The sequence below is a fragment of the Ictidomys tridecemlineatus genome, chromosome 12 (assembly GCF_052094955.1).
Source record: "Ictidomys tridecemlineatus isolate mIctTri1 chromosome 12, mIctTri1.hap1, whole genome shotgun sequence".
Classification (NCBI taxonomy): Eukaryota; Metazoa; Chordata; class Mammalia; order Rodentia; family Sciuridae; genus Ictidomys; species Ictidomys tridecemlineatus.
Window position 1 is genome coordinate 17,338,813 of NC_135488.1, and position 24,225 is coordinate 17,363,037.

At 54.5% G+C, this 24,225-nt stretch overlaps 1 protein-coding gene across 1 annotated transcript; it reads right to left on the minus strand.

Moving 5' to 3' along the window:
- Positions 1–2,215: 2,215 nt before the first annotated feature.
- On the minus strand, positions 2,216–19,959 carry LOC144369517 (uncharacterized). Its single transcript, XM_078029790.1, has 9 exons — positions 19,165–19,959; positions 14,963–15,107; positions 9,869–10,000; positions 7,457–7,644; positions 5,764–5,972; positions 5,322–5,527; positions 4,135–4,249; positions 2,700–2,815; positions 2,216–2,533 (listed from the first exon to the last, which is right to left on the minus strand). The coding sequence occupies exons 3-9, from the start codon at positions 9,914–9,916 to the stop codon at positions 2,216–2,218; spliced, it is 1,200 nt and encodes a 399-aa protein (XP_077885916.1). The 5' UTR covers positions 9,917–10,000; positions 14,963–15,107; positions 19,165–19,959.
- Between the last annotated feature and the right edge of the window lie 4,266 nt (positions 19,960–24,225).

The following is a 24,225-nucleotide window of genomic DNA, read 5'->3' on the forward strand; positions in this document are numbered from 1 at the left end:
CTTCCCATAGGCTACTAGCCCAATCCTTGTACATAGGACTTCCTGGGCTTGCCATTGCTCTTTGTGGAGCTGCACTCCTCTCGAAGTGAAAAGACTCAACTACTTGCATACAGATGCAATCTCATCCCACAAGTTGGGAGGAATGGGACAATAGCCTCCAAGATCCCAGGTCCGCCCGAGGATGCAGGCGGCATTGGGAATGGCCTAGGCACAAAACCTAGAGGCTTTGGTCTGGATTGCCAGGGCCAAAAACAGACCCAGGAACATGACCACACACAGGAGTGCTGAAACATAGCCACAAGAGCTCCTGGCCTCCAGAGGCTCAGTGCTGGCTGGGATGTAGGAGGGCACCTCATCCGGCAAGCGTGGTCATTGGGTTACCTGGACATTTAGTGTGCTTGCTCCACATCCATATCGACTCTGCAGAGAGACTCTCTCAGCTCCTTGTTCAAGGAACATGCAGAACCTCACACTGATGTCCTCCTCCATAGATGTCAGCATCCCATACAAGGGAACCTGCAACCTAGGTCCTATCCTATTCTCATCTGTCACCATACCTGCCCCTGCCCTTCTGGACTGCATGCTGCCACCTGACACACAGACTCCCTCAGATATGGCAGTGGACAAGCTGCTGCTCTCCCTCATGTCAGCTCCAGCCCTTCACACTGACCTCTCCCTTCTTGATTCCCCTCTATCCTCCTGATCATCCAGAAGCTCCAAATTCAAGAGGGCATGAGTAGTCCATGGTATTGGACCAGTGTCTGTTCCCCACCCAGGTGTAAGCACCAGGGGACACCCCTGCTCCCAGGCTTACCAAAACAGTCTTGGCCATCTTTGGACTTTGTGTTTCTAAGTGGACACGAATTAAGCAGGTGTCTCCCACCTGCTTGTGGGAAAGCGGCCTGGAGGACTTGCAGGTTGATTCTGAGAACTGTGGGGGATGGAACATCAGCAAACCCAGAAACAGAAAGCCACCCCAGCCTGTCAGTTGGCTCTATGGGCTTCTAGCACATATGTCCAGGTGCTCAGGCTTCTTATTTCCCCAGGTGGGAGTGGAATGGCAGCACAAGTACAGCTTGAATAAGGTAGGTGTTTACCTCCTTTTCCTTGACCTGGGGGCGTTTCCTCACGATGAAATATTTTATTCCCGGATTCATGGACAGACACACCAGTGAGTGGTCAGAGACCTTGATTTCTGCAGAGCGAAGTGGAGAGAATTGTTAGGTGGCACTCAAGGATTATACCACAAAACACCCACAACTCCTGAGAGTCTCTGCCAGGCCCACCACACTTTGGTATTTTGGGGACAAGGCCCACTTTCTCTTGGCTGTGAGTTATCCTGAGCCCACTGTGGATCATGTCTCCCCACTGTCTGATTGTCCTACTTACTCTCATCCTCAGACATCATACTCAGCAGCTCAAAGTTGTCCACATCCTCATGCTGCAACAAATTTTGGTCCAAGGCCCTGCGGATGAGGCTTGTCACCGTCTCCTTACAGGTCACCTGGATCAGGGTGGGACAAATGTCATCAGAGAATGGCTTTTAGAGGAGCTACCCAGAAGACTGTGGTCAAACATTCAGGAGAAAAAGAGGCAGATGCACTGAAAATTTTGGTCCTGACTGCCACTACACAAAACAGACTCAGATACAAGAGTGTGCACTTGAGTGCTTCATGACAGCACTGGCCTCTGGAAGCTCGGTGCGGGTCTGGTTGTAATGATGTACTGGACTCAGCACTGGCAGTCACTGAACATGTCTCCTCTGCAGCTGGACACCTGCAGCATTAGTGTGTCTACTGCACATCCATAGAAATTCTGCCCAGAACCCCTTTAGCTCCATATTTACATACATGCAAAGGCTAATATTCCGAAGCTTTGGCATGAACCCCCAGGTGATCCTGACCCCAAATTCCTACACCTAGTCATGCTAAGGAGGTTCTCTTCCCTGCCACCAGGAACACATCCCCTCCTACACATGTGACAAATCACTGCCACCTCCTCTGCTCCAACCTCACTCATTGAGAATACCAAGTTCTAGGCACTGCAGCCTACACCCTAGACATATCTCTGCCTTCATCTGTCCACAGCACTTCCGTCTGCACTTCTGGCCTGCAAATGCAAAACCCACAATACACAGGCCCACTCACCACTGGAGCTGGGCATGATGAGGCTCTCCCTCCTCAGGTCAAGCCCTTAAGACAGACCTCTCTCTTCTTTATTTCCCACCATAGCCCAAGGGTTGGCTGTGTCTCCTGCCTTCCGCTGTGTGGACACCCAGAGGCAGCCCTGCTGTCGGGCTTACCAGGATGCACTTTGTCTCCCTCAGGCTCTGTCCCTCTAGGAGGACGTGAACAAAGTGGCTGTCTTCCACCTGCTCGCTGGAGTGAAGCAGTGAGGAGCTGCTACTGGTGACTTTTCTCATGCAGCACTCATTGCTTTGGGTGGCCTGGGGCAATGATCCTGCAGCCACTGTAGAGCTGCTGCTCACAGCTGCTGGGGTCCTGGATGCCACTGCCACAGAAGGCTCCAAGAACTGTGGGGGATGACAACATCAGCAAAGCCCAGCAACTGCACCCCACCCAGCCTGGCAGTTGGTTCTGTGGGCATTCTACAACATCCATCCAGAACCTGAGGTTCTTGTCCCCTTGGAGGATGTGGAGTGGCACCAGGAATAAAGACTGAAGAAGGTGGCTGTTTACCTCATTTGGCTTGACCGTCAACGACTTGCTGGCAGCTGTTTCCCGAAGAATAAAGTTATAATCCACTCCTCCATCCAGGTCGTAATATACTTTCCCATCAGCAGGGATCCTCAGCTCTGGAGAGGCAGGGGCAGAGGCGTGGTAGGTGACAATCAAGGAATATACTACCCAACATCCCCCACAACTGAGAACCTCTGCCAGCTCAGGTCTCACACACAGACCTGAGAGCCCCCGAATCCAGCTACTGTTCCACCAAAGACTCCCCACTGATTCCTCCCTGAGGACCCTCTATGCACAGGAGGTCCACTACAGGAACACCTTTCAAGGAAATAGCCCCTTGTACCCCAGACGCTCTTAGTTCATGTTGGACCCACCAAAGAGAAACAGCTAGACTTTGTATCTGGATTGGTCCCCAAAGACTCATGTGTTCAAGGTTTTCTCCCCACTGCAGCAATGATCACAGGTGGGTTTGGGGAAAAGCACTTGATGGTGGGTGCCTCCACCTTGCCAGTGGATTCATCCACTCATACAAAGCTACACTAATTTGAGGGTGTGGTTTGCAGGTGTGTTGAGCATGGGTGGAGGATGTCCACAGCAGGGCTGTGCCATCCAGAGCAATATATTTCTCTTGAGTTCCCCACTTCTGCATTTCCTCCTCATGAGTATAATTCTCATTCACATTTTTAATCAATTTATTGTTATACTTCTTGTTTGGCTTGTGTTTCTCCTTCTTGTTCTTGTTCTTCTTCATCTTCTCCTCATGCTTCTTCTAATAGTCATCTTGACCTTCTTATTCATGGTCTCTTCCTTCAACTTATTTTCATTTTTCTATTCCTCCTTCTCCTCCTCCTCGTCCTCCTCCTCGTCCTCCTCCTCATCCTCCTCTTCCTCCCCCTCCTCATCCTCCTCCTCCTCCTTCTTCTTTCCTCCCTCCCTCCCCCCTCTCTCTCTCCAAGAAGGGTTTACAAGCTGTGAAGGGTTCTATTCTACCACACACTTCTCTCTAGAAATGGCCTCTGGTCCTAAGTGGACCCAGTTTGCAAGGAATAGAAAGATTGGAAGCCAGAAATGATTGTTCATTGAACTGCTTTTCTCATGTACTCGTCTAGGTCAGGAAAGGCTGCCAAAGTAGGCATCCTGTGGTTGTCTGTCTTCTTTAACACAAGACAAAGAAGCCTGTGTTCTTGGCCCCTTGTGGATAATAGCTTTGCAATGCCTCCTCAGGCCAAGGAAAGAACACATGATAGGCAGGTCCACAGCCCCTGGAGAACATGAAGAACCTGCAGATTTATGCCCCATCATTACACTTTGTTTTGTGCACAAGTCCCACCATACTCTTCCTGGGCATTGGGTCAATGCACACTGTGTTTTGTCTCCCAGTTATCCTGAGCCCACTGTGACTCACTGCTCCCTACCCTCTGATGGTTCCACTTACTCTGATGGTTCGAGACAATTTGCAGAAGTTCGTAGTTTTCTGGATCCTCCTGCTGGAGCAAGTGTGCATCTAAGGCCCTGCGGATGATGACTTGAGTGCTGTCCTGGCAGGTCACCTGAGCAGGGTTGGAGAAGGCTCATCAGAGAGGGAATTTGGGAGTAGCTACCCAGAGGACAGTGCTCAAGGACAATCAGAGACAAGAGAGCTCTCAACACAAGGGCACCATCTTGTTACCCTGCTACCTGAGGCCTTCATGTGATCATGTGGGGTCTTCCTATGAGCCTCTAGTCCAATCTTGGTACAAGAGTTTGCTTCAACCTGCTATGCCCTACAGGGACAAGGGAATAAGGACCAAAAGGCTTTGTACAGACACACTCTACTCCCATCAAGATGGGAGGAATGGTCCAGTGGACTTCCATATCCCTGCTCTGGTCTGGGATGCAGCTGCATTTTTGTGTGGACCAGGCACAAACCCTAGGTGTTTTGGTCCTGACAGCCAGGGCACAACACACACTAGGACTCTTTAATGATAGGCATGGAAGCTGCTGGGCTCGAGAGTGTCAGTGCTTGCTGGGGTGTCAGGAGGTTTGGACTCAGCAGGTGCCATGGTTCAACATGGCTCCCCTGGAGGTGGACACCAGAGTCTCATGATGGATACTCCACACCCAGGAAGATCCTGCAGAGAGAGCCGCTAAATCTCTATTCACATACATGCAAACTAGGACACTAATGGGCCCCTCCAAGGCCCCCAGTTGTCTGTGACCCACACCTATCCACCCTAATCATTCTACAATGGCTCCCTTCCCTTTAACCAGCAACATATCCCCTCCCACACACAAGAAAATGACTGCCAACTCCTCTGCTTCAACCTCCACGGTTCAATATACTCCTCCTCAATACCAAGGTCAGTAGAGGATGGCCTGTACCCTCAATATTTCTCTGACCTCCTCTGAACCCAGCACTCACTCCTGCACTTCTGGCCTGCACACCCCAAAACACGCAGGCCCACTCGCACCCAGACCTGGCATGCTGCTGCTCTCCTGCCTCCCTCTTCCTCATTTTATGCTCTCCTTCCTGACCTTCCAGAAGCTCTAGTTCAAGAAGACAGGCCTAGTCCAAGGTATTTGCTGTGGACTCGGTCTTCCCCACTGTGGGCTCCCAGGAGACTCCCCTGCTCGAAGACTCACCAGGATGCTCCTATACTGTGTTGTCCTTTCATTTTCCAGGTAGACGTGAATGAGGCACCTGCCTCTCACCCTCCTGTTGTACTGGGGCCGTGGGGAGTACCGAGTGGAGACCCCTGATGTCCTGGACTCCGGCTCTGCCCCTTCCCTGGGAGAAGGCTCTGGCTCTGGGGTTGGCTGAGGAGCCGATACAGGAACTGAGCTTGTAGCTAGAGGAGAAAAGATGCCAACATGACTGCCTTGCCCTGACCTTCCCACAGACAGACAATACCCCTGCTGCCAGGAAGAACTCAGGCCCTTAGCCCACACAGGACCTCTTTGCAGACTGGGGTCACTTCCTGAATGGACAAAGGCTTATCCTAATTTCCAGCCCAACACCAGGCATACAGACTCCCTGCAGTGGGACAAGAGTCGGACCTCTTCTCATATACCCTTAGGTACTCACCCCGGTCCGCCTGGCTCTCAGGCGCTGCCTGGCTTGATATGCCATCTTCAGTTGTGGCCAGGAGGTGGTATGTTTGATGCTCCAGGTACAAACCAACCAGCAAGAGCCCCATATATGGCAGCAGCTGCTGCAGACTCAGAGAGCCTGGAGGCTGATGGGAAGCCTCGGTGTAGAAGTTAATCCAGGTCCCCAGGAAGGAAGGTGAGGCACTGTGGGGAGGCAGGTGTGGAGTCAGCAAAACCCTGGCCTTGCCTTCGCCATGGCCTCCAGAGAAAACCTCTGACCCTACACTTCTGAACTGTCCCTGGTTCTGAACACACCAGTCCACCTCAGACCAGACACAGTGGCTGTACAGGCAGGGCCAGGACAGGTTGCCACAGGCAAAGAACCTTCAACGAAGGAGCGTTAGATCCATGATATGACCAGCTCTCCCCTCCTCTGGGCAGGCCTGACACTCTTCTTCCTCTTGGCTACGTGCTCTCCAACCTGGAATGCACCTTCCAGGAGTGTCTGTCCTCCTGCCCACTCTTCTCAGGGCTCAAGAGACACCTCCTCCCCTGGCATGGGCTGCAATGCTACCTCATTCTCTGTGAGCTCTCACTGAGTCCCCCTGAGTAGCAGTGGACCTCTCTTTTCCCATGAGTGCAGACCACATCTCTGTGGCCCTGGGGGAGAACAGGGAGGTGTGGTGTGGGGGGATCCATTGTCCCAGGGGCTTCCCCAGTGGACCATGACTACCTACAACTCCCCGCCTTACCCCTCCTACTGTTGAAGCCCCACACCTTACACTGCAGGCAGAACATAGAATTGGGGAGAGCAGTCTTTCCTCAGCCTTCCCAAGTCAAATCACCTTGCAGGTCCCTATTCTGGAAACAGGAGCCCACCCTCTTGACCCCAAGCCCATTCTATGTTGAAGTTGGTCCAGGGGTCCACCATAGTCACTGAAGAGGACAACGTGCAGTTATGCCTCATGGAGTCAGGGATGCAGTCACATGTAGGATATGTACTCATGGCACCTGCGGTTTTAGGCTGACCCCCATGAAAAGGGACACAATGGCGGTCATTTGCACTTCATTTTTCACTGAATTATGAAATGTGACTGGAAACGTGTTTTCACACAGTGGGTGCTTTCTCCATGTTCATCAGTGAATGAGCCCAAACTGCTGATTCCCACATCTCTCTGGGTGTGGGAGCTGCCATGTCCAAAGCCCCTGTCCAGCTATGTCCCAGCTAGGACGCTCTGTCCCACTATGTATACTAACATGTCTTTATTAACCCAAAAGTGCTTTTCCCAAGGCCCGAGTTTTGAGACGCCTCTGGCACAGATCTACGTTCTTCAAGAAGCCAATATCACACCAGAAAGACCACCTGGCCTCGCTGAGTCCACCTGGGAATGAGCTCAGTGCACACCATTGAGCTGTGGTGCCAGGTGTGTGGGGACTGCTCCACAGACCTCTGTGGATCAGCTGGAGTCAGGATGGTTTCTCTGCCTAAGAGGGAAAGTTCACTCCCCTTGCAAGGCTGTGGCAGGCACCTCCAGGACTCGTCCCATTCGGGGCTGAAATTCCACTATGAGTGTGGTCCTCTATCTCATTAGGTATCACAAACCTTTGGGTCCCTGAGAGGTACATGGCAGCCCCAAGACCCAGGCATGAGGGGGCTACACACTTGGGCTTGGTGGTCTGGTGCTTACCTTGGGAACAAGAGATCCAGCACCTGCTGGGTGGGGATGGAATCCCAGGAGATTAACCCCATGTTGCTGCTGAAATGTAGGTTCCTCCCACAAATGACAGGCAGGAGCTCATTCCTAAGCTGGTCCTGCCTGTAAGGTTCAAGGCTCTGTACCCTGAAGGGCTCCTCCGTGTTCTGATTATTTTCACCCTGGGTTGGGACCAAGAATGGTTGGTTCAAAATGGAAATGGTGACAAACAGAAAAATGACTTGTGCCAATACACTAGAGTCAAAGCACAATGGGACAGTTCCCATCAGTACAAACACACACACACACACACACACACACACACACACACACACACATACACACACACACACACACACACACACAGTCAGAATAGGAGTCCTGGGCTATTCATCAGGGATCAGACTAGAGGGCCTGCTGGGCTCACCTGCCCTGTGCTACTCACTGTTAGTCTTGAGCTCCTCTGCGACAATTGCCAGAGGATCTGGCGTCTAAGATGAAGCCTCACCCAGTGTATCCACAAAAGGGTTAGTTGGCCCCCCTGAGATTCCTGGGAGCCTGAGGCTCGGCATTGTTTGCAAGGACAGGGGAACATCCTTCTCACTCCAGTTTCTCCAACCAAATGAGCTCGGTCAGTTAAGTGGGTGCCTGGATACCAGGGTTCCATGTTCTGTTTGATCCATTGTCAAGGAAATGATGTCATTTCCTGTGCCCATACCTGAGCCTCTTTTCACATAAGACCACTTTCAAAAGCCCTATGGGCTGCTGATTTCTCCTCCATGCCTACCCATCTCAGGTGTGCATGTGTTCACCAACAAGTACCCAAATACCCCCACCAGCATCTGCCCTGCTTGGTGCCTCTAGAGTTCCAGCTTGGAGCCTTCAAAAATGCATTCACAACCAGTCCTTCCCTCTCAGCAGCCTTTGGACCCTGGTCCCATCATTGTGCAACTCATGGTGTGCCCAGTCTTTTCTGGAAAGTAGGGTAGCATCTAATCAGGGATTGGTGTCTCTGATTCATACATAGCATATGGTTTCTATGAAATCCAGTGAGGGAGCAGGAGTAACGAAGCTGATTGCACAGATGACCTCAGGGAATACTGACAGGCCAAATGAAAAATATGTTCCAGCTAACCATTGGTATTTGGGCTTCTCAGCCCAGTCCTGTTTTTAAAAAAGGTGCAGACAGGCAGTGTTCATTAAAAAAATGTCTACCATTTAAAAGTGGGTAATTTAAATGGCATCTAGTTACACATCTGCTAGAATGGTCTGGCAACATATGAATTTCATTCTAACAACAACAACAAAACATAGAAAAAAACATAGACATAAAGATAAAACCTTGTCTTCACCAGGATGCCTAGAAATAGGTTTTATTTGGCTCATGCAAATATCTTTCAATAGAACTTCTAATTTCTGAATGAACTCATTCAATTTTATAATGTCTGAAACCCTCTGTGAGCATGGGAAGCACTGCTGACAAGACACCAGAGGGCCAGAGCACGTGTGCCCCCTACAGGGGTGTCTCTTGGCTATCACCAAAGACCGTTCCCCTCCCGGGGCAGCTGAGAGCAAGCTGGGCCTTGGAGCAAGGATTAGTATTTAGGTATAGACTATGCAAGCAAAGGACAATGTCTTTAATAAAACTAAAATTAAAAAGTCACATTGAAAAATTTTTAAAAAGAAGAAGAAAATAAGGTCAAGTAGAGGAACGGGCAGAGGCATCCAGAGGAAGCCCATTTTCACAGGAGAAAATCCCCCAGTGAAAAGCATCAGAATAGATACCAAGAAAAATACCAACAAAAACAGTGTGCTCCCACTATGTATCTACTCCACATGCAAAAGTTAGAAAGCTAGATAATACAATCCTGGCCACAGGTAGAGCTATTCAGAAGAGCCACCTGGCAGTGCTTAGTCAAAGAAGTAAACATGCACACTTTGATCTAGAAATGCCACCTGTGTGTAAACCAGGTGGTGCTTAAGCAGTTTCACAAGGGGACATGCACAGGGAAATTTAGCCTCAGGTTCCTTATAGAGTTGTCTGTGCTTACAGAAGGTTGAGGGCTGTCAGGGTGCCCACAATTGGGAAAGTGAAATACTTAAAAGGTAATGGATGCCAACCTGGATATATTAATAGAAATCAATGAAAAACAATAGATTTACATGACAGTAAAATCCCTGAGTTCAAGTTCTTGCTAGCCTACCTACCAACAATCATGCTTGGTTAAGACACTGACATACTTCAAGGCAAAAAAAGGAGAAAATATAATGTCATTATTACTTTTCTTAAAAGCAAATAAGGAAATGGTAATATTTACCCAGCCATGACCTGTTATGCATAATATGTGAGATTATTGTGGACATGTTGGTAAATGATGATCTACTCAGATACGTTCCGTGACTCACCAAATTCAAAGGTCCATGAAGAATTACCGTCTCCACACATGAATTCATCGTCAAAAGCCTTGAGACAACAGGGGCTTCACAAAATGGCTTCTTGGCCAACTTGATGAGTGTGTCCTCGGACAATGCTTCCACCTGAAAGATGTCACCAACTTGTTCTCATTCACATTTCCACAGTGCCACAAAAAAGAAACAAAGTCTGATACTCTATTGAGTGAATCCTCAAGTGGACCAAACACCATACTTCCTTCCATATTTTAGAATTAACAAATGCAACTTCAACTCAATAACTTGCATTAGGCAACATGCAACCACAACCTTCCCCTGAGCCAGGGAAGCTGACCCCTCTCTGAATTCAGGAGGTCCTGGCCCCACCAGCATAAACACGAAGTTGACACAAACCTGGCACTTTGATTCTGTGAATTATGGTCAGGACTGATGAGTCAGCTTTGTTGGGATAACTGCTAAAGGAGGACTGTGTATCCCTTAATTTTCTAGCCGATGGCCTCTGGAAAGAGCCATTTATCCTGGTTTAAGGCCTTACTTTTAACGTGTGCGGCCTATTCTCAGCCATAGTGGCCTCTTGTTTTCTTTACATTTAATGTTTCATAAAAGCAAATGGCTCCGAAGCCCCTGAGACAGGTGAATGTCCCTGTTAGCTGCCTGCATTTGGAATTTATCAAAGATCTTTACACGGAGACTCTTTTCTGTCAATTCCAATCTTGAATCACAGAAGTGCTCCTCACAGGGGAGGACACTAGGGTGGCCTCTCCATGCTGTCCCCTACCTGTGCGTATGGCAGGCTCCCTGGGGCACCTGAACACCTGGGGCAGCTGAGCAGGAGCTGGGAGGGGGAGCTGAAGCGGGGCTGGCAGGCTGGCTTGTTCACCCACTTTGTCTCCAAACTTAGGAAGCTAGACCTGGAAGGTGTGCATGGGGAGTAGGTTTTCTGAAGCTCTCTTATTTAAGGCTGCGATTTTTCCTGGGGACATCCTGGACCGAACCCTAACCACCTCCCTGCCCCCTGATTCTGCCTCAGCTTTCATCTGACCCAGGTGCTGCCCCCTAGGGGAGCCTGGGGAAGCTGCACCTCTCTCCCTCCTTGGTTCCTCTTGGGAAAGGAAGGCTGCACCAGGGTAGCAGAGGCAGATGAATTCCAGCTCTGCTGGAACCTTCCTGGGTGAGGAGTGGTGTGTGTTGGGGATGCTGAGAAATAAAGTCTCTCCGGTAGGGCCCTAAAGAGGATCGCACTCGTTTCGCTGAAATGCGGGTGACAGGGTCTCTCTCTCCCCCCAAGGCAGGATCTTTGTCTGGGTTTATGATGTCGTCATTCTAATCAACGCCATGTTAATTGCCCTGGATGAGAAGAACCCCTTCATCTCCTAGCCGAGTGGCTTTTCCTTTCTCTGTAGTTCTTGAGATCCTCCTGAAGTTGTACACGCATGAGCCCAGAGCCTATTTTGAAAGGAAGCAGTTCTGGAACTGGTGAGTGTGTGTCCTAGGGAGGGGACAGGGGACTTCCTGTCACAGTTCAGAGACATGGCTGCAGGTCTCCAAGCTCCACCTGTGTAGAGGCATCTTATAACGAGATCTTGGAGGGGAACCCTCTGTGTGGGTAAAGGCCGAACTTCCCAAAGTCAATTTGAACTGTCTAATTAAAATGAGAACCACAGACCTTGACATCCTGGAGTTGGGAAGGATCTTTAAAAGAAGGAAGCCCAATGTTTTTCTCTACTTTCTCACAATACTTCTTTTTTTAAAAAAAAATTTTGTTCTTTTTAGTTATAAATGACAGTACAGTGTATTTGGACCTATACATACATGGAGTATAATCTCCCATTCTTGTGGTTGAACTTGGTGGTATGGAGTTCCACTGGTCATGTATGCATATATGAACTTAGGAAAGTTACGTCCGATTCCTTCTACTGTCTTTCCCATTCCCAGCCCCTCCCTTCCCCCCACTCTGCCCTGTCCAACCTGGTGATCCACCCCTATCCCACCTATGGTCACTCACAATACTTCTGACACCAAGTGTGGGTTATTTTTTCTCACACCTACCAACTGTCCAACTCTCTGGTCGTCAATTTTGTGTCCTGCAATTCAATTAAATTTGGACACAATTTGTCCACAGTTAGCATCAAATACCACAGGTTGAGGGCTGAACCAAGACTGAGGACAGTCCCCAAGACTGTCCTCTCTCCAGACACCAACTGCATGTCCACATTAACACCTGTGCTGCTGACTGATCGCCTATAAATCAGAGGTGACCAGAAAAACACTTCGGTTACTAGATTTCTGGTTGTTGTACAAGGGTACAGCTCAGGTCAGCCAGACTGAGAGGTACAGGGTGCAGGAAAAGGGGTGCGCAGCTCCCATACCCTCTCCAGGTGCGCCCTTCCATGCCCCTCAGTAACCCAGAAGCTCCCCCAACACTATTGTTTTTTTTGTGGAGGCTTCGTTATGTGTGCATGACGGATTACACATTGGCCATTGGTCATCGACCCAATCTTCAGCCCCTCTGCCCTCCCCAGAGGTAGGGGGGCAAGGATGAGGGTGGGGCTGGAAGTTCTAGCTCTCTGATCCCCTGGTAGGTTCCCCTGTGGATTCACATACCCATCCTGAGGGGCTTTCCCAGGGCGACCTCATTAAGCTCAGGTGGGGTTGAAAAAGGGCTTGTGATGAATAGCAAAGGATGCTCCTTCCACCTCTGTCATTTATCACTGGAGGGACAGGGCTCTTAGGTGTTCAGGTCATGAGACTAGAAATGAAGGCCAGGCATCCTAGAACATCATGGCCAAGGAGGCATTTCCTTTGGCAGCTTCCTTGGCCCGCTCCCTAACCTCACTGTCAGAAACTCAGCCTGTGTGGCTGGCCAGCGGGCTGTTGGCTAGCCCTCCCCTGGGCGGTGGACATGTCTCCCACGAGCCTTCCCTTCTCCAGGCCGCTGGTCTCCACCCTCAGCCCTGGTGCTATGTGCCAGCCGGTGCGTCTTGAGCTGCTGTGTGTCGAGCTCTGCAGGGCACAGAGATGCAAGCCGCAGGCTGACTTTGGTGGTGCACAGCTAGGCGGGGTCTGACCCCAGTGACCACTGCTCTTAGTGCCAGGAAACTTCTCCCGAAGTGCACGTGGCTGGGGGGGGGGGACCTGGTCGGTGTTTTCTTCTCCTTTAGCACCACTGTCAGGAAAGTCATGGCACGATGAATTCTACTTCCATTAAGTCGTAATGCACATAGTAAAATTAATACCAGGAAAGACCTACTGTGCATTCTGCAAGTATTCTTCACCGGATGGGCACAGTGGTGCACGCCTGTGGTCCCAGTGTCTTGGGAAGCCAAGGCAGGAGGATGGTGAGTTCAAAGCCAACCTCAGCAACTTAGCAAGGCCCTAAGAAACTCAGCGAGACCCTGTCTCTAAATAAAATATGGAGAAAAAAAAAGAGGCTGAGGATGTGGCTCAGTGGTAAAGCACCCCTGGTTTAATTTCTGGTGCCCAAAAAATAGAAAAATAAAAATGTTCTTCACGAGTATAGACTTTTGTGGAAGGCGAAGTGATGTGGGTTAGTGATTCCTGCATCTCTGCAGGTGACTCAGAGCAGCCAATAGATGATCATGGGATGGTTCAAGCCTAGTGTTTCTTGCTTCCCATGCAGTGACCTAAAAGTTCCAGAAATGAATTTTAGCACTGGCTAGTTATCTCACATAAGCTGTTGGTTCAGTTTTCTGGGGACCCATCAGAGCCTGAGCTTGACATGCCTCTCACTTGATTCTTAAAGGACTTTGCTTTTGCCATTAGGTTTGACACGCTGATCATAATCGCAGCCTGATGGCCACGGTGGCTGATGCCACCATTCAGTCAGGTCAGTGCCCCCAGCTCTAGGCTTCACGGAGGATCAGGTGCTTACTCAGTTCTCTGTTGAAAATCCACCCTGCACTGTGGAGATTTGGGGGCCAGGAAGGGGGACACCAGAAAATTATTAAAAGTGTTCCGTATTCAGGTTGGAGATGTGGTTCAGTGATAGAGCACTAATCTGGGGTTGAGTCGCTCATAAAATAGTGGTGATTTGCAGATGGCCGTGCATGGCCTCCCGATGCTTTGAACCTTCTCTGGATTTTTTACAAGCCCCAATGTGTGTAAACGCTACGTAAATAGTCCCTGCCCCGGGTTCTGCTTAGGGAGAGACAAGATGTTTTTCTGAGTACTTTCCGTCTGCAGTTTTGAAGTCCATGGAAGAGGACCTGCAGAGGTGGAGAGGGGCTGCCAGGGACCACAGGCATCCCTCTCAGGGAGCTGGTTGGTTAGGGGCACACCCACTGACCACACCCTCTCCTTTCCCCTGGTTTCTCCCACCATCATGGAGCACCCCACCACCAGGGCAGGAGGAGGAAAAGGTGCCTACGGCCTCGCCCCGCCTGCCCCGCGAGGAGCCCGAGCAGGGAGCGGCAGGGACTCTCTTGGGCTTTGTGCATGGACAAGCGTTCATTCCCAGTGGGCAGAAGCAGGCAAGGGTCACCCACTCTCACTGGAAGACTGGAGAGGGGCAGGAGCCCAGGGATGGGGCTGCCCGAGCGGGAGGCGAGAAGGAGCTCCCAGCAGAGACAGCGTGCGCGGGTGCTGCCCCCGGCTCCTGCCCCCAGCCTCCCACCTTCATCCTTGGAGTTGAGGTGTCTCCCGTGGCAGAGGCAAGGAAGGGAGCAGGAAACCCAAGTCACCCATCTTGGTGTCACGCCTGCTGTGTCCCCAAACTGAGCAGAGAAGGAATGAGACGCTGGGGAGGGGCGGATGGGGCACCCCAAGGGCTCCATCGCCACCTGGTGCTGGGTGCTCCCCCTGGCCCAGTTCTGACTGCCCCAGAGGCCCAGGAGAGCTCTCCTGCCTGTTGGACAAGGAGGCTAGCGTTGGGCCTGAGAGGACAGACATCCATCCTCTGGATGTCAGACCCTGGACACGGAGGACGGGGGGAGCTGTCACAAAGGCCAGGGCTGCTGGAGGCCCACCACCAGGGTGGGACCTGCAATGTCCCCCACCCCCAGCCAACCAGGACGCGGGGACTCCCAGCATGAGATGTCATGACCCCCGACCCCTGCAACCCCACGTTACCTGTGTTGGTGGCAGACTGGGTGGCCCCAGGCACCGGCCGGGCTGCCTCTGTGGGGCATTCTGTGGCCATCCTCAACAAGCCAGCAGACCACCATGCAGAGGGCATCGAGGGCAGCAAATGCCACCAAGTGGCATTGGAACAAAACTGTACAGGAACACGACCCCTGGTCAGTGGTCACAGGGCACCGGGTCCCCTCCCACCAGCATGAGGCCTGAGCCCCCTACCCCACCCACAGGAGCCCACACCCCAGGGACACTTCCAGGCTCCAAGCAGACCCTCCCCTTGAGCCCTGATCTGGGTGCCCAGCGCTGTCCTGTGCTTTCTTGTCCACCTCTGCCCGCTGCCCGGGCCCCTTCCCAGCTGCCTGTTTGGGTCTCATCTTGGTCAGAAACCACCTCCTTGGATGTGGGAGGGGGACCTCCATTCAGACGGTCCCAGGAGGAATCAGCACATTGCCGTGCCAGAGAGAGGGCCACTTCCAGGGTGAGCCTTAGCAGGGACTGGACCAGCAAATCAAGGTGACAGCAGTGTGCCAGCCGGTCCCCAGGAAAAGCTGGTGGGTAGTTCCCCTCCTGGGGCTCTGGCTGGGGCTGATGCTGTGGGAAGGAGGCGAGCCTGAGAGAGCGCAGCCGAGAAATGCTCACTCTACAGAAATGCTCTCAGGGCCTCCCACAGAGGGGCAGGCAGTGGACCAAGGACTGACACAGGACTGGTGCAGCCCTTGATGGAAATAGTCCAGGAGAGAGGCCAGGGGACCTGTCACAATGGGGAAGAAGAGGGTGAGGCCACAGAAAAGAGAGAAGGAATACAGAGGAGGAGGGGAGGGGCCTAGGATCCGGGCAAGGGGTGCCTGGGCTGGAGCTGCTGGCCGTCCTGGACAGAGTGGGCCGACAGCTCCACCTCACACCTCAGAATGGGCCTCATTGGGAAATAGGTTCTTTGCAGGTGGATTAGTCAAAATGGAGTCATCTTTGATATCGGGGGACGCAGCTGTTCTCACTGCCGTCCTATGAGAAAAGGAGGGACACACAGGGAAGAGGTGGCCTGTGGAGACCGACACAGAGACTGGGGCGAGGTGGCCACAAGCCCAGGGCTACCTGGGCCACGGGGAGCTGCGGGGAGGATGAGCTCTCTCAGCCAGGGTGACCTGTGGCCGCAGAGCTGGGAGGGGACAAACGTGTCTATATGAAGCCAACTGGTGTCTGGTCATGTTTATACAGATGACCCTGCGGGAGGTGTGTGTGGAATGGAAGGTGCGGGGAGGAGCGGGAAACGTGGAGGGGGAGGTGAGGCAGAGGGACCGTTTTGCAGATGAGTCTTGACTGTCAGGGAGACAGAGGGAGAGAGACAGGCCGCGGGGCCCCCAAACATGACCAGGTGAAGAGGACACTGATGCTTTACAGACAGAAAGACTCTCATTCATTCATTCAACAAAGTGCACCTACTAAGTGCCAGAAACTGATCCGGGCTACAGGGGTCAATAAGAACACAAGCCCTGGCCGCCTGGCATTTATTTTTTGCATTACAGATAGATAATAAATACAAACAAATTCAAAAAGTTAAAACAAGTTAAAGACCAAGGAGCGTTGGGCAGAGGGGAGGAGGGATGGGATGCTGGTGAACTCATGGACTTCGACACAGCACGTCCCAAGGCCCCTTGTCAGCTGCGGCTCCATGGCCCCTGGCCCAGGGTCAGCCTGGTCTCTGAGGTTCTTCCACTCGACACAACATGCCTTGGCCACAGGGACTCCTGGTCCTCCCAGGGTCTTGCTGGGCTCTGCTTCCTCCCCACTGAGGACACCAGGGGTCGGGGGCCACCAAGCTGTCCACTGGCCTTGCCGAGGCCCTCAGCCTTCCAGGCTGGTGGCCAGCCTGCCTCTGCATCCTGGCTCCGTGCTGCACCTCTGAGGCCAAGTGACCACCTGCTCTGGCACCTGGTTGTCCCTGTTCCCTGAGCCAGGAGCATGGCCCCAGGCTGGCCCCCCAGAGGCCGCAGCAGACAGCACCTGGGCACGTGAACATGGGTGAGGACCCAGGCAGCCGAGGTTCCAAGGCCACGGCCCAGGAGTCCCTGAGGTCTTCACCCAACACAGAGCCAGGGTGGTCCCCGTGCCCCAGCACCCACAGGCAAGAGAACCTGCGCCTCACGCCCCACCCAGCAGCTGCCCTGTCCCCAGCTGGCCTGGGGACCTCTCGTCCTGCCTTGTCCTGCCTCGTCCTGCTGCCTGTGCCCAGAAAGGAGGCAGGAGAGCTCCTGGCAGCCACACGCGCTGGGCACTGGACCCCTCCAGCTCGCTGCTGTGCTCCCGTGACCCCTGGGTGTGAGGAGCTGGGCGAGGACACAGAGGGAGGAGGTCTGAGGGCCACCTGGCTGCTCCTGCCCCGTCCTGGCAGCTGCTGGAAGGATCAGTGGATGCGACATGACCTTGAGTGCTGAAGGACACCAGAGGTGGCAGGGGCATCCTCGGCTGGGGTGAGCGCTCGTTGGCCCTGGTCCTCACCCACATGAGCCTGTGAGGGTGGACGCCAGCTCCAGGGGCCACATCTCCTGGACAGCCTGTGTTGCCACCAGGCCTTGCCCACTTTGTGTGCCCAGGGAGCTGGGGCAGAGATGGCCTTGGGAAAAGACCCCACACACAGGTGTGTTGGGGGGACAGGAGTGTCCCAGGGCAGGGTCAGTCCAAGGCTCCTGCAGCTCCAGGTCCTCCTACTGAGACCTTCTCCCTGCCTGTCCCCAGGGACCCAAAGCTGGCCTTTCACCCCGGGGACCCCAGCATCATCCTCCCTCCATCCACAGGGAGTCGAGTGGACATCCCCCTAGGGCTCTCAGACCTGCCCCATTGCACTGGGTGCTGGGTGGCATTCCTGTGCCCGCTCTCCTGTGATGCCCTCGGCAGCGTCCCCCGCCTCCATGCTGGCCCATTCCTGACCCCACAGCTCCCTACCATGTGGTCCCCCCTCCTGCACCCCACAGCTCCCCACTGTGCACCCCTCCTGCACCCCACAGCTCCCCACTGTGCACCCCCTCCTGCACCCCACAGCTCCCCACTTGCACCCCCCTCCTGCACCACACAGCTCCCCACTGTGCAGCTCCCCGCCTGCACCCCACAGCACCCCACTTACACCCCCCTCCTGCACCACACAGCTCCCCACTGTGGGAACAGGGACTGCAGAGGTCCCCATGCCTGGCCCACAGCCCTGCTCAGAGGCTGGCAGGAGCAACTGTAAGTTCCCATTTGAGTCCAGGCCAAGACCCCATCCCCTCACTGTCCCTGAGTCTGCCTGTTGCTGCCGTGGGTAAGGGTTCCCCACCAGCCATTGACCAGTTGCATACGTGCAGATCCGTGTGGTCTGAGCTCTCTGCAGGGTGACCTCTGCCTCCCAGCACCTCCCTCGCCGCCTGGGCTGACCCCCTCTGGAGACGCAGGGCCATGTGTTGCCATAACAACCCTCCCGCTCCAGGAGGTCCCTGTGCAGCTCTCCTCTGGGGACTCTGTGGAGTGGCTTCCGTGAAGGAGACGGGAGGCCAGACCCTGCCCTCTGTTCTTGGGGTGTGGAGCCCCTGTCCACCTGAGAGAGGGCCAGCAGTGCCCTGGGCCTTCTGGGCACTGGTCAGCACCCAGCTGGGCCACTGGCGCTGGGCTCAGGCATCTGCACGTCCACTCAGGACGTTGCGCCATAAAGCCTGGGGGAGAGAAGCGAGCCCAGGGCCCTTTCTCCTGGGAGCCCAAAGCCCCCCAGGGTGGGGTGTCTAAGGCCCCCAGGTCGTGGGCCTAGGGTGTGGACCCAGGCCTGCTCTTGGTGGTGGTCCTTGGATCTTGGGTGGGCACCCTGCCCATGGATTAGGTGTGACTTGAGCATGTCCCCAAGGGCTCATGTGTCAGGAGTGGCCCTCAGCGTGGGGACGTTGGGAGGTGGGATCTGTGGGGGACAAACCAAGGACAATGACAGGAAGAAGCAAGGCCGCTGTCCAGTGAGCCCCTAGTGGTAGGGCAGCCACTCCCCTGAAGGTCCTCTGACCCCGTCTCAGGAGGCAGCCTCTTCCTCCCTTACATGGCCCCTGTCGTGCCACCGTCTGCCACCGGCTCCTCCCCAGAGGCCCAACTGGTGCCCCCCACTCCATCTAGGATGCGGAACCTCCAGATCCAGGAGTGAAATGAAGCTTGATTCGTCGCGACCTCCGCCTGCCAGGGTGACTCACCCAGGAAACGGTGATGACCAGCTCAGCTCTCCAGGGGCCACAGCCATCCAGCTCCCAGAACCCGGGATCGCTGGGAGAAGCTCACACGTCCGCCATATGCCGGGGGAGCCTCAGGGTGTGAGAAAGACTGGGCCTAGGTCAGGAGGGGCCCCGGAGGATCCTCCCCTGCCGCAGCTCAAAGCCCCAGAAAACAGGGGACGACGCTCGGGCTTCCTTGTCCTGCAGAATCCTGTGGACAGGACGCATAACTCTGGACAATCCCAGGGACACAGAAGTCTCTCTCCATGCACGTAGCCTTCCTGCCCCAGGGATAAGGCCCCGGAAATACATTTACTCTGGGAAACCCTCTTTTGGCAGCTGGGTCTAGTCAACCCTGACTTTCAGACAGGGGCTGTTAAATGCCAATAGCTTTGATTTTACATTTAAACCCAGTTGAAAGCTTTCCAGGCTCCTAAGAGAAAACGCTGGTCAGAGGACTTGGCTTTTCAACCGGTTTCTTTCAGAAACTCTTTTAAAACCGTAACCGCCACTTATAAATTATAGATTCTGTCCCTGGCCTCTCATGTTCAGTTACATAACCTTGTTATGTTAACATAAAAATTAAACACGAGAGATGAATCAGCTAAATTGGATTCACTTATATAGATCAAACGCTGAGCCCAACCGGGAGCCAGAGGCCCTAAGTGCAGCCAGGGAGGAATTGGCTTCTTGGGTGGGTCTTGATTGGGTGGAGAAGGAGGGGAGGTCTGAGGACTAAGCGCCAGCCTTCAGGGTCGGCCGGTTCTGACCCTGCAGCCTGACAAGTTCTCACAAAGTGAGAACGGGGCTGCCGGGGTCGACGGGGAGACCTGGGGGGTCTGCCAGGCACCTGCGCAGTTCTGGGTGCCCTCCCTCCCTGCTAGGCCATTTCCAAGCCTCTTTTCGTATATTATCTCCTCTGATGCTCCCCGAGCAGAGCGGGGTGGGGGGAAGCAAGTTCCGTCGTCCCAGTTCTGCTAATTGAAGTGCAGAGGCTGAAAGGCTTCCAGGCCCTCTGTAAACAGGGGCCTCCTCCAACGGAAGAGAATTCAATCAAGCCACCCGATTGTTACTAGTCTAGATGTGGCTTGGCCTGAGTGTCCAAGTCCTGGTCTAGCCCACCATCCGGATGCCAGTCCCCCCACCCATCCACCCCACACTCGGAGCTCCAGCGCCCTGGAGCCATCCCTCGTCCATCCCAGGACTCCCTGCTCCTCAGCCCTGTCCTCAGCCTTTGGGGCTCAGGTTGGACACTGCCCCAGAGCCCTGGGTTCAGGGTTCTCCTCTGTGCTCAACAAGTCCTTGCCCTCTGCCCCTCGTAGCTCCATTGTTCCATTTGAGCAGCCCGTCTCCCTGCCTGCGACCCCTGGACTCCAGCCCTGGAGGCAGGCGCCTCCGTCTGGGCATCTGCAGGCGGCTGCACAGCAGGACTCTGTGTGTGTCAGCTGTGAGACCTGGACACACGGCTCAGGCAGGACCTCAGCCACAGGTGTGGTGGTTGTTCCTCAGCAGTGTCCCCAAGACAGTCTGTCCTCTCCGAGCGGCCTTCTCCCTGGGGGCGCACGGTGTGTGCTCGGCTGGACTCGGGCCTCATCGACACTGGCCCACGTGCTCTCCAGAGCCAGCACCCGAGGCTCCGACCTGACTCCACAGTGTCCCTCTGACCCCTACGGGCACCTGGCACCTTTTGCAGGAGGGGGAAGCACCATTGCCTTGGACGGTGCTGGGGTTCCCAGGAGGGCCGGAGCAGGGGTCAGGCTGGGGAGTCTCCTGGGAGTGCCTCTGGGGACCATGGCAGTGGGAGGAAGCTCTCCGGGCATCACAGGGTGGGGGCCTGCCACGGTCAACACTGGGGAGTCTACACCAGCTCCGAAGCCCAGTGGTTAGTGTCGGGAGCTCAGGTGGGGGTCGGAGAAGGTCTGATGTGGCATTCCCAGGGGGAGCTTACAAAGTTCTCACGTGCAGAATCCCATCAAAAGCCGCATCAAAGGCAGGGTGCCCTCTGCAGCCAGCACTGCGTGGCCAATCAGCAGGTCGTGCAATGGTTTTAAAGCTACCTGCCAGCGTGGAAATGAGAAGGCAGGCCCAGGGGTTCTCGCAGGTGGCAGGTAACGGGAGGTGGCACGTGACGGCAGGCCCCACTCTGCCCTCCACACATGGCTGTGGTCTGCAGGAACCTCTGGGAGCCGCCCCTCTGTGGTGGAAAGTAGTGTTAACGTCCCGATAGACTGAAGCTGACCGAGGACTGCGGTGGCTTCGGCTGACCACAATCTGGTCCCTGCCCTTGGCTCTGGGCAGGCCCTGCTGCCCCACGTGGTGGTTGACACAGCCCCAGGTATACTTTGGGTCTTCCAAGGCAGGGTCATGAGAAGCTCACAGCGGCCACCTGGGCCTTGTGGAAGATGGGCTCTTGGGATTCCTGCTGGGCAGGGAGTCAGACACCCTGTAACAGACCTGACACCCAGGTTCAGCCACACCGTGAAAGCCAAGCCCGGGGAGGATGCTGACCCTGCAGAGAGAGCACATGCAGATCCCAGAGCTGGGGCCCAGTGCCTGAGCCAGCCAGGAAGCCATCATCCAGGAACAAACCCCAATGTCGAGTCTTCCTCACGTCTCAAATGCAAAACCGACGAGATCGTGAGCACAAGAACCTGGCTGTTCCCAGCCCGAGAGCTTCAGAGTGGTCTGTGCTACAGCAAGAGATCCCCAGAGCCAGAGCCCAGACTCCCACCGAGTTCAGAAGGATTCGAGCCCGAGTCCCGAAGACAAGCATGATTAGCACCAGCTCCACAAAACCCCCCACTTAGTCTCCATTTTTTTTTCCAGTAAATGTCATGCTCCAAGGGAGAATAACCAAGGAAAGTTCAAAGTAATAATATCAGAAATCTGCTTCCTTTTTTCTCTTTTGACATTTTATTGTGATATGAAGGCAGATGATGAAGGCCCTGATGGGTATATTTAGTTCCTTTTGTTGGTGAGTGTTCAAAGGTAGGTTCTGTGTTGCCCTGATTAGCACCAAGGATGCAAATACCTGAGCTGCTCCTTCACCACACTGAGTCAAGCTGCAGACACGGGGCCCGTCCACCTCCAGGACCAAGCGTCTCATTAATGGGTCCCTTTTCATGAGCCCAGGAGCTTGGCTCCGTCAGAAACTCCCCTGGCTCTGGCTGGGGCACAGCCCAGATGGCCCCACACCTGCCCCCCAGCAAGTGCGCCATTTTCCTCAAGGTCTCTAGAGCGCAAGGGATTGCCTCCCCAGTCACATGCCACTCTGGGATTCAGTGAGCACTCTCTTCTGTCACATGTCACCTCTGGGAGCCAATGGGGGCTGTCACTTCAGTCACATGTCACTTTCAGGATCCTTGGGAGCCCCTGGGAGGCCCTGCTCTGTCCAAGGAGCGGCAAGGCCTGGTCAGGGGCAGGACTACCACCTTCCACCTTGGCAGACACCCTCCTGTCTTGGTCAGTGCCAGCAGGTGGCCCCTGCCCCTGTTGTGCAGCTCAGCCTCTCCCTGGCAGGGCTGCTTGCTCAGCCTCGGGGGCCAGGTGGGCTGCACACCGAGGCCTGGCCCTCTGCTGGTGGCCATTTGGGCGTTGCTGTTGTTTTTAGGAGCAGGCTCCTTGGTATTACCTCTTCCTTCCTCACACAGGGCTCTCAGGATCCTCGTGCAGAGGGAGTGTGACTGGCCTTCGGATGCTCCATGTCCACCCAGGTGCTGCCCCGCCGCCCAGGAAGCCATTGGGAGCAAACCTGCTTGGGGTCCCCATCCACGCGTGGCATCTCCAGCAGCCCCCTGGTCAGGGGTTTTCCAGATGAGATCCACGGGCATCGCTGGGGCTTGCGCTGGTGGGGAAAGAGAGGAGGTCACCCTCCCGTGTGGCTTAAGTCCTAGGCCAGATAGCCCAAAGCCATCAACCCACGGGCAGGTAAGTGCAGGTACTGAGAGTGACAAGAGGAGACGGGGTGACAGGGTGCCCTGTGTGGGCCAGGGCCTCCGGATGGGGAGGTGGGGAAGGCTCTGTTGGGACAAGGAGGGACCTGGAAATCCAGGCAGAGGGACAGCAAGGGCAAGGACCAGGAAGCAAGGACCTCGGAGCGTCGAGGAGCACCAGGAGGTCAGGACGGAAAGCGCAGGGTGGCCCTCACCCTCCATCAGCCCCCGCGCCATCGGAGGCCAGCTCCCCCCGACCGCTCTGCTAAGAGGTGGCTCCCACTGGGCACCTTTCTGTGTCTAAGCATCTTTCTAGGCCTCTAGTCCCTCAGCTCTGTCTGCTGGCCACGTCCCCTGCAGGAGCGCAGCGGGGAAGGGTGGTCTCTGCCTTCAGGGCACAGCCCATGCCTCCTGCTGCTCCCGGAGCACGGTGGGTGCCCAAGGAGTCACCGCTGAGTGGCTGAGTGAGCGACTCACCCACATGAGCCACCTCGCCCTCGGGGACTTCGTTCCAAGCTCTCCAGGGACGCCAGGAACTGCAGATGGGACCAAACCCTATAAGTGCTGTGGTTTTCTTTTCCTGCCTGCGCCTGGCTGTGGTGACGTTGAGTTATAAAATAGGCACAGGAAGAGATGAGCGAGGACGGCTGATCATAAAATAGAACAGCTGGGACAAGAGACGGCCGTGACGCTCCAAGGTGGCACTTCCTCTGTCCCTCCTTCACTGTGCCATGCTGACCACAGGTGACGGCAGGGAGCAGACACCATGGACACTGGGGGTCTGCTGCAGCTGGAGAGGATTTAGCACGTGGGTGTCCATCTTCGGGCCTGGAGGACAGGCCTCCCGCTGTCCTCGCACACACCATTGTGACAACGGCACAGCCCCACTTGCTGCGGGCTCTTGTTCACCAGGTTTGTCTGAGAAGTTAGTCACCTCCAGGGTGGGATTGTGGTGGTGTCTGTTCTGTGGATGAGGTGACGAGAGCGTGAGAGATCACACCTCACCCAGTGTCACGCAGATGCTAAGGGACAGGAATGGGACTCTCTGGAATCTGCAGCCTGCAGAGCTCGGACACCCAGCATGGAGCAGGACTGGGTGCAGGGCCTCTTC

Bases quoted from the DNA above. Each gene is read 5' to 3' on its own strand.
- LOC144369517 (XM_078029790.1), bottom strand. From the start codon at position 9,916: ATGAATTCATGTGTGGAGACGGTAATTCTTCATGGACCTTTGAATTTG. The intron at 4,250-5,321 runs GTGAGTCTTCGA...AACCCTGCTCAG, and splicing joins CACAGTATAGGAGCATCCTG to GTGACCTGCCAGGACAGCAC. The intron at 2,816-4,134 runs GTAAGTGGAACC...CTGCCTCTCCAG, and splicing joins AATTGTCTCGAACCATCAGA to AGCTGAGGATCCCTGCTGAT.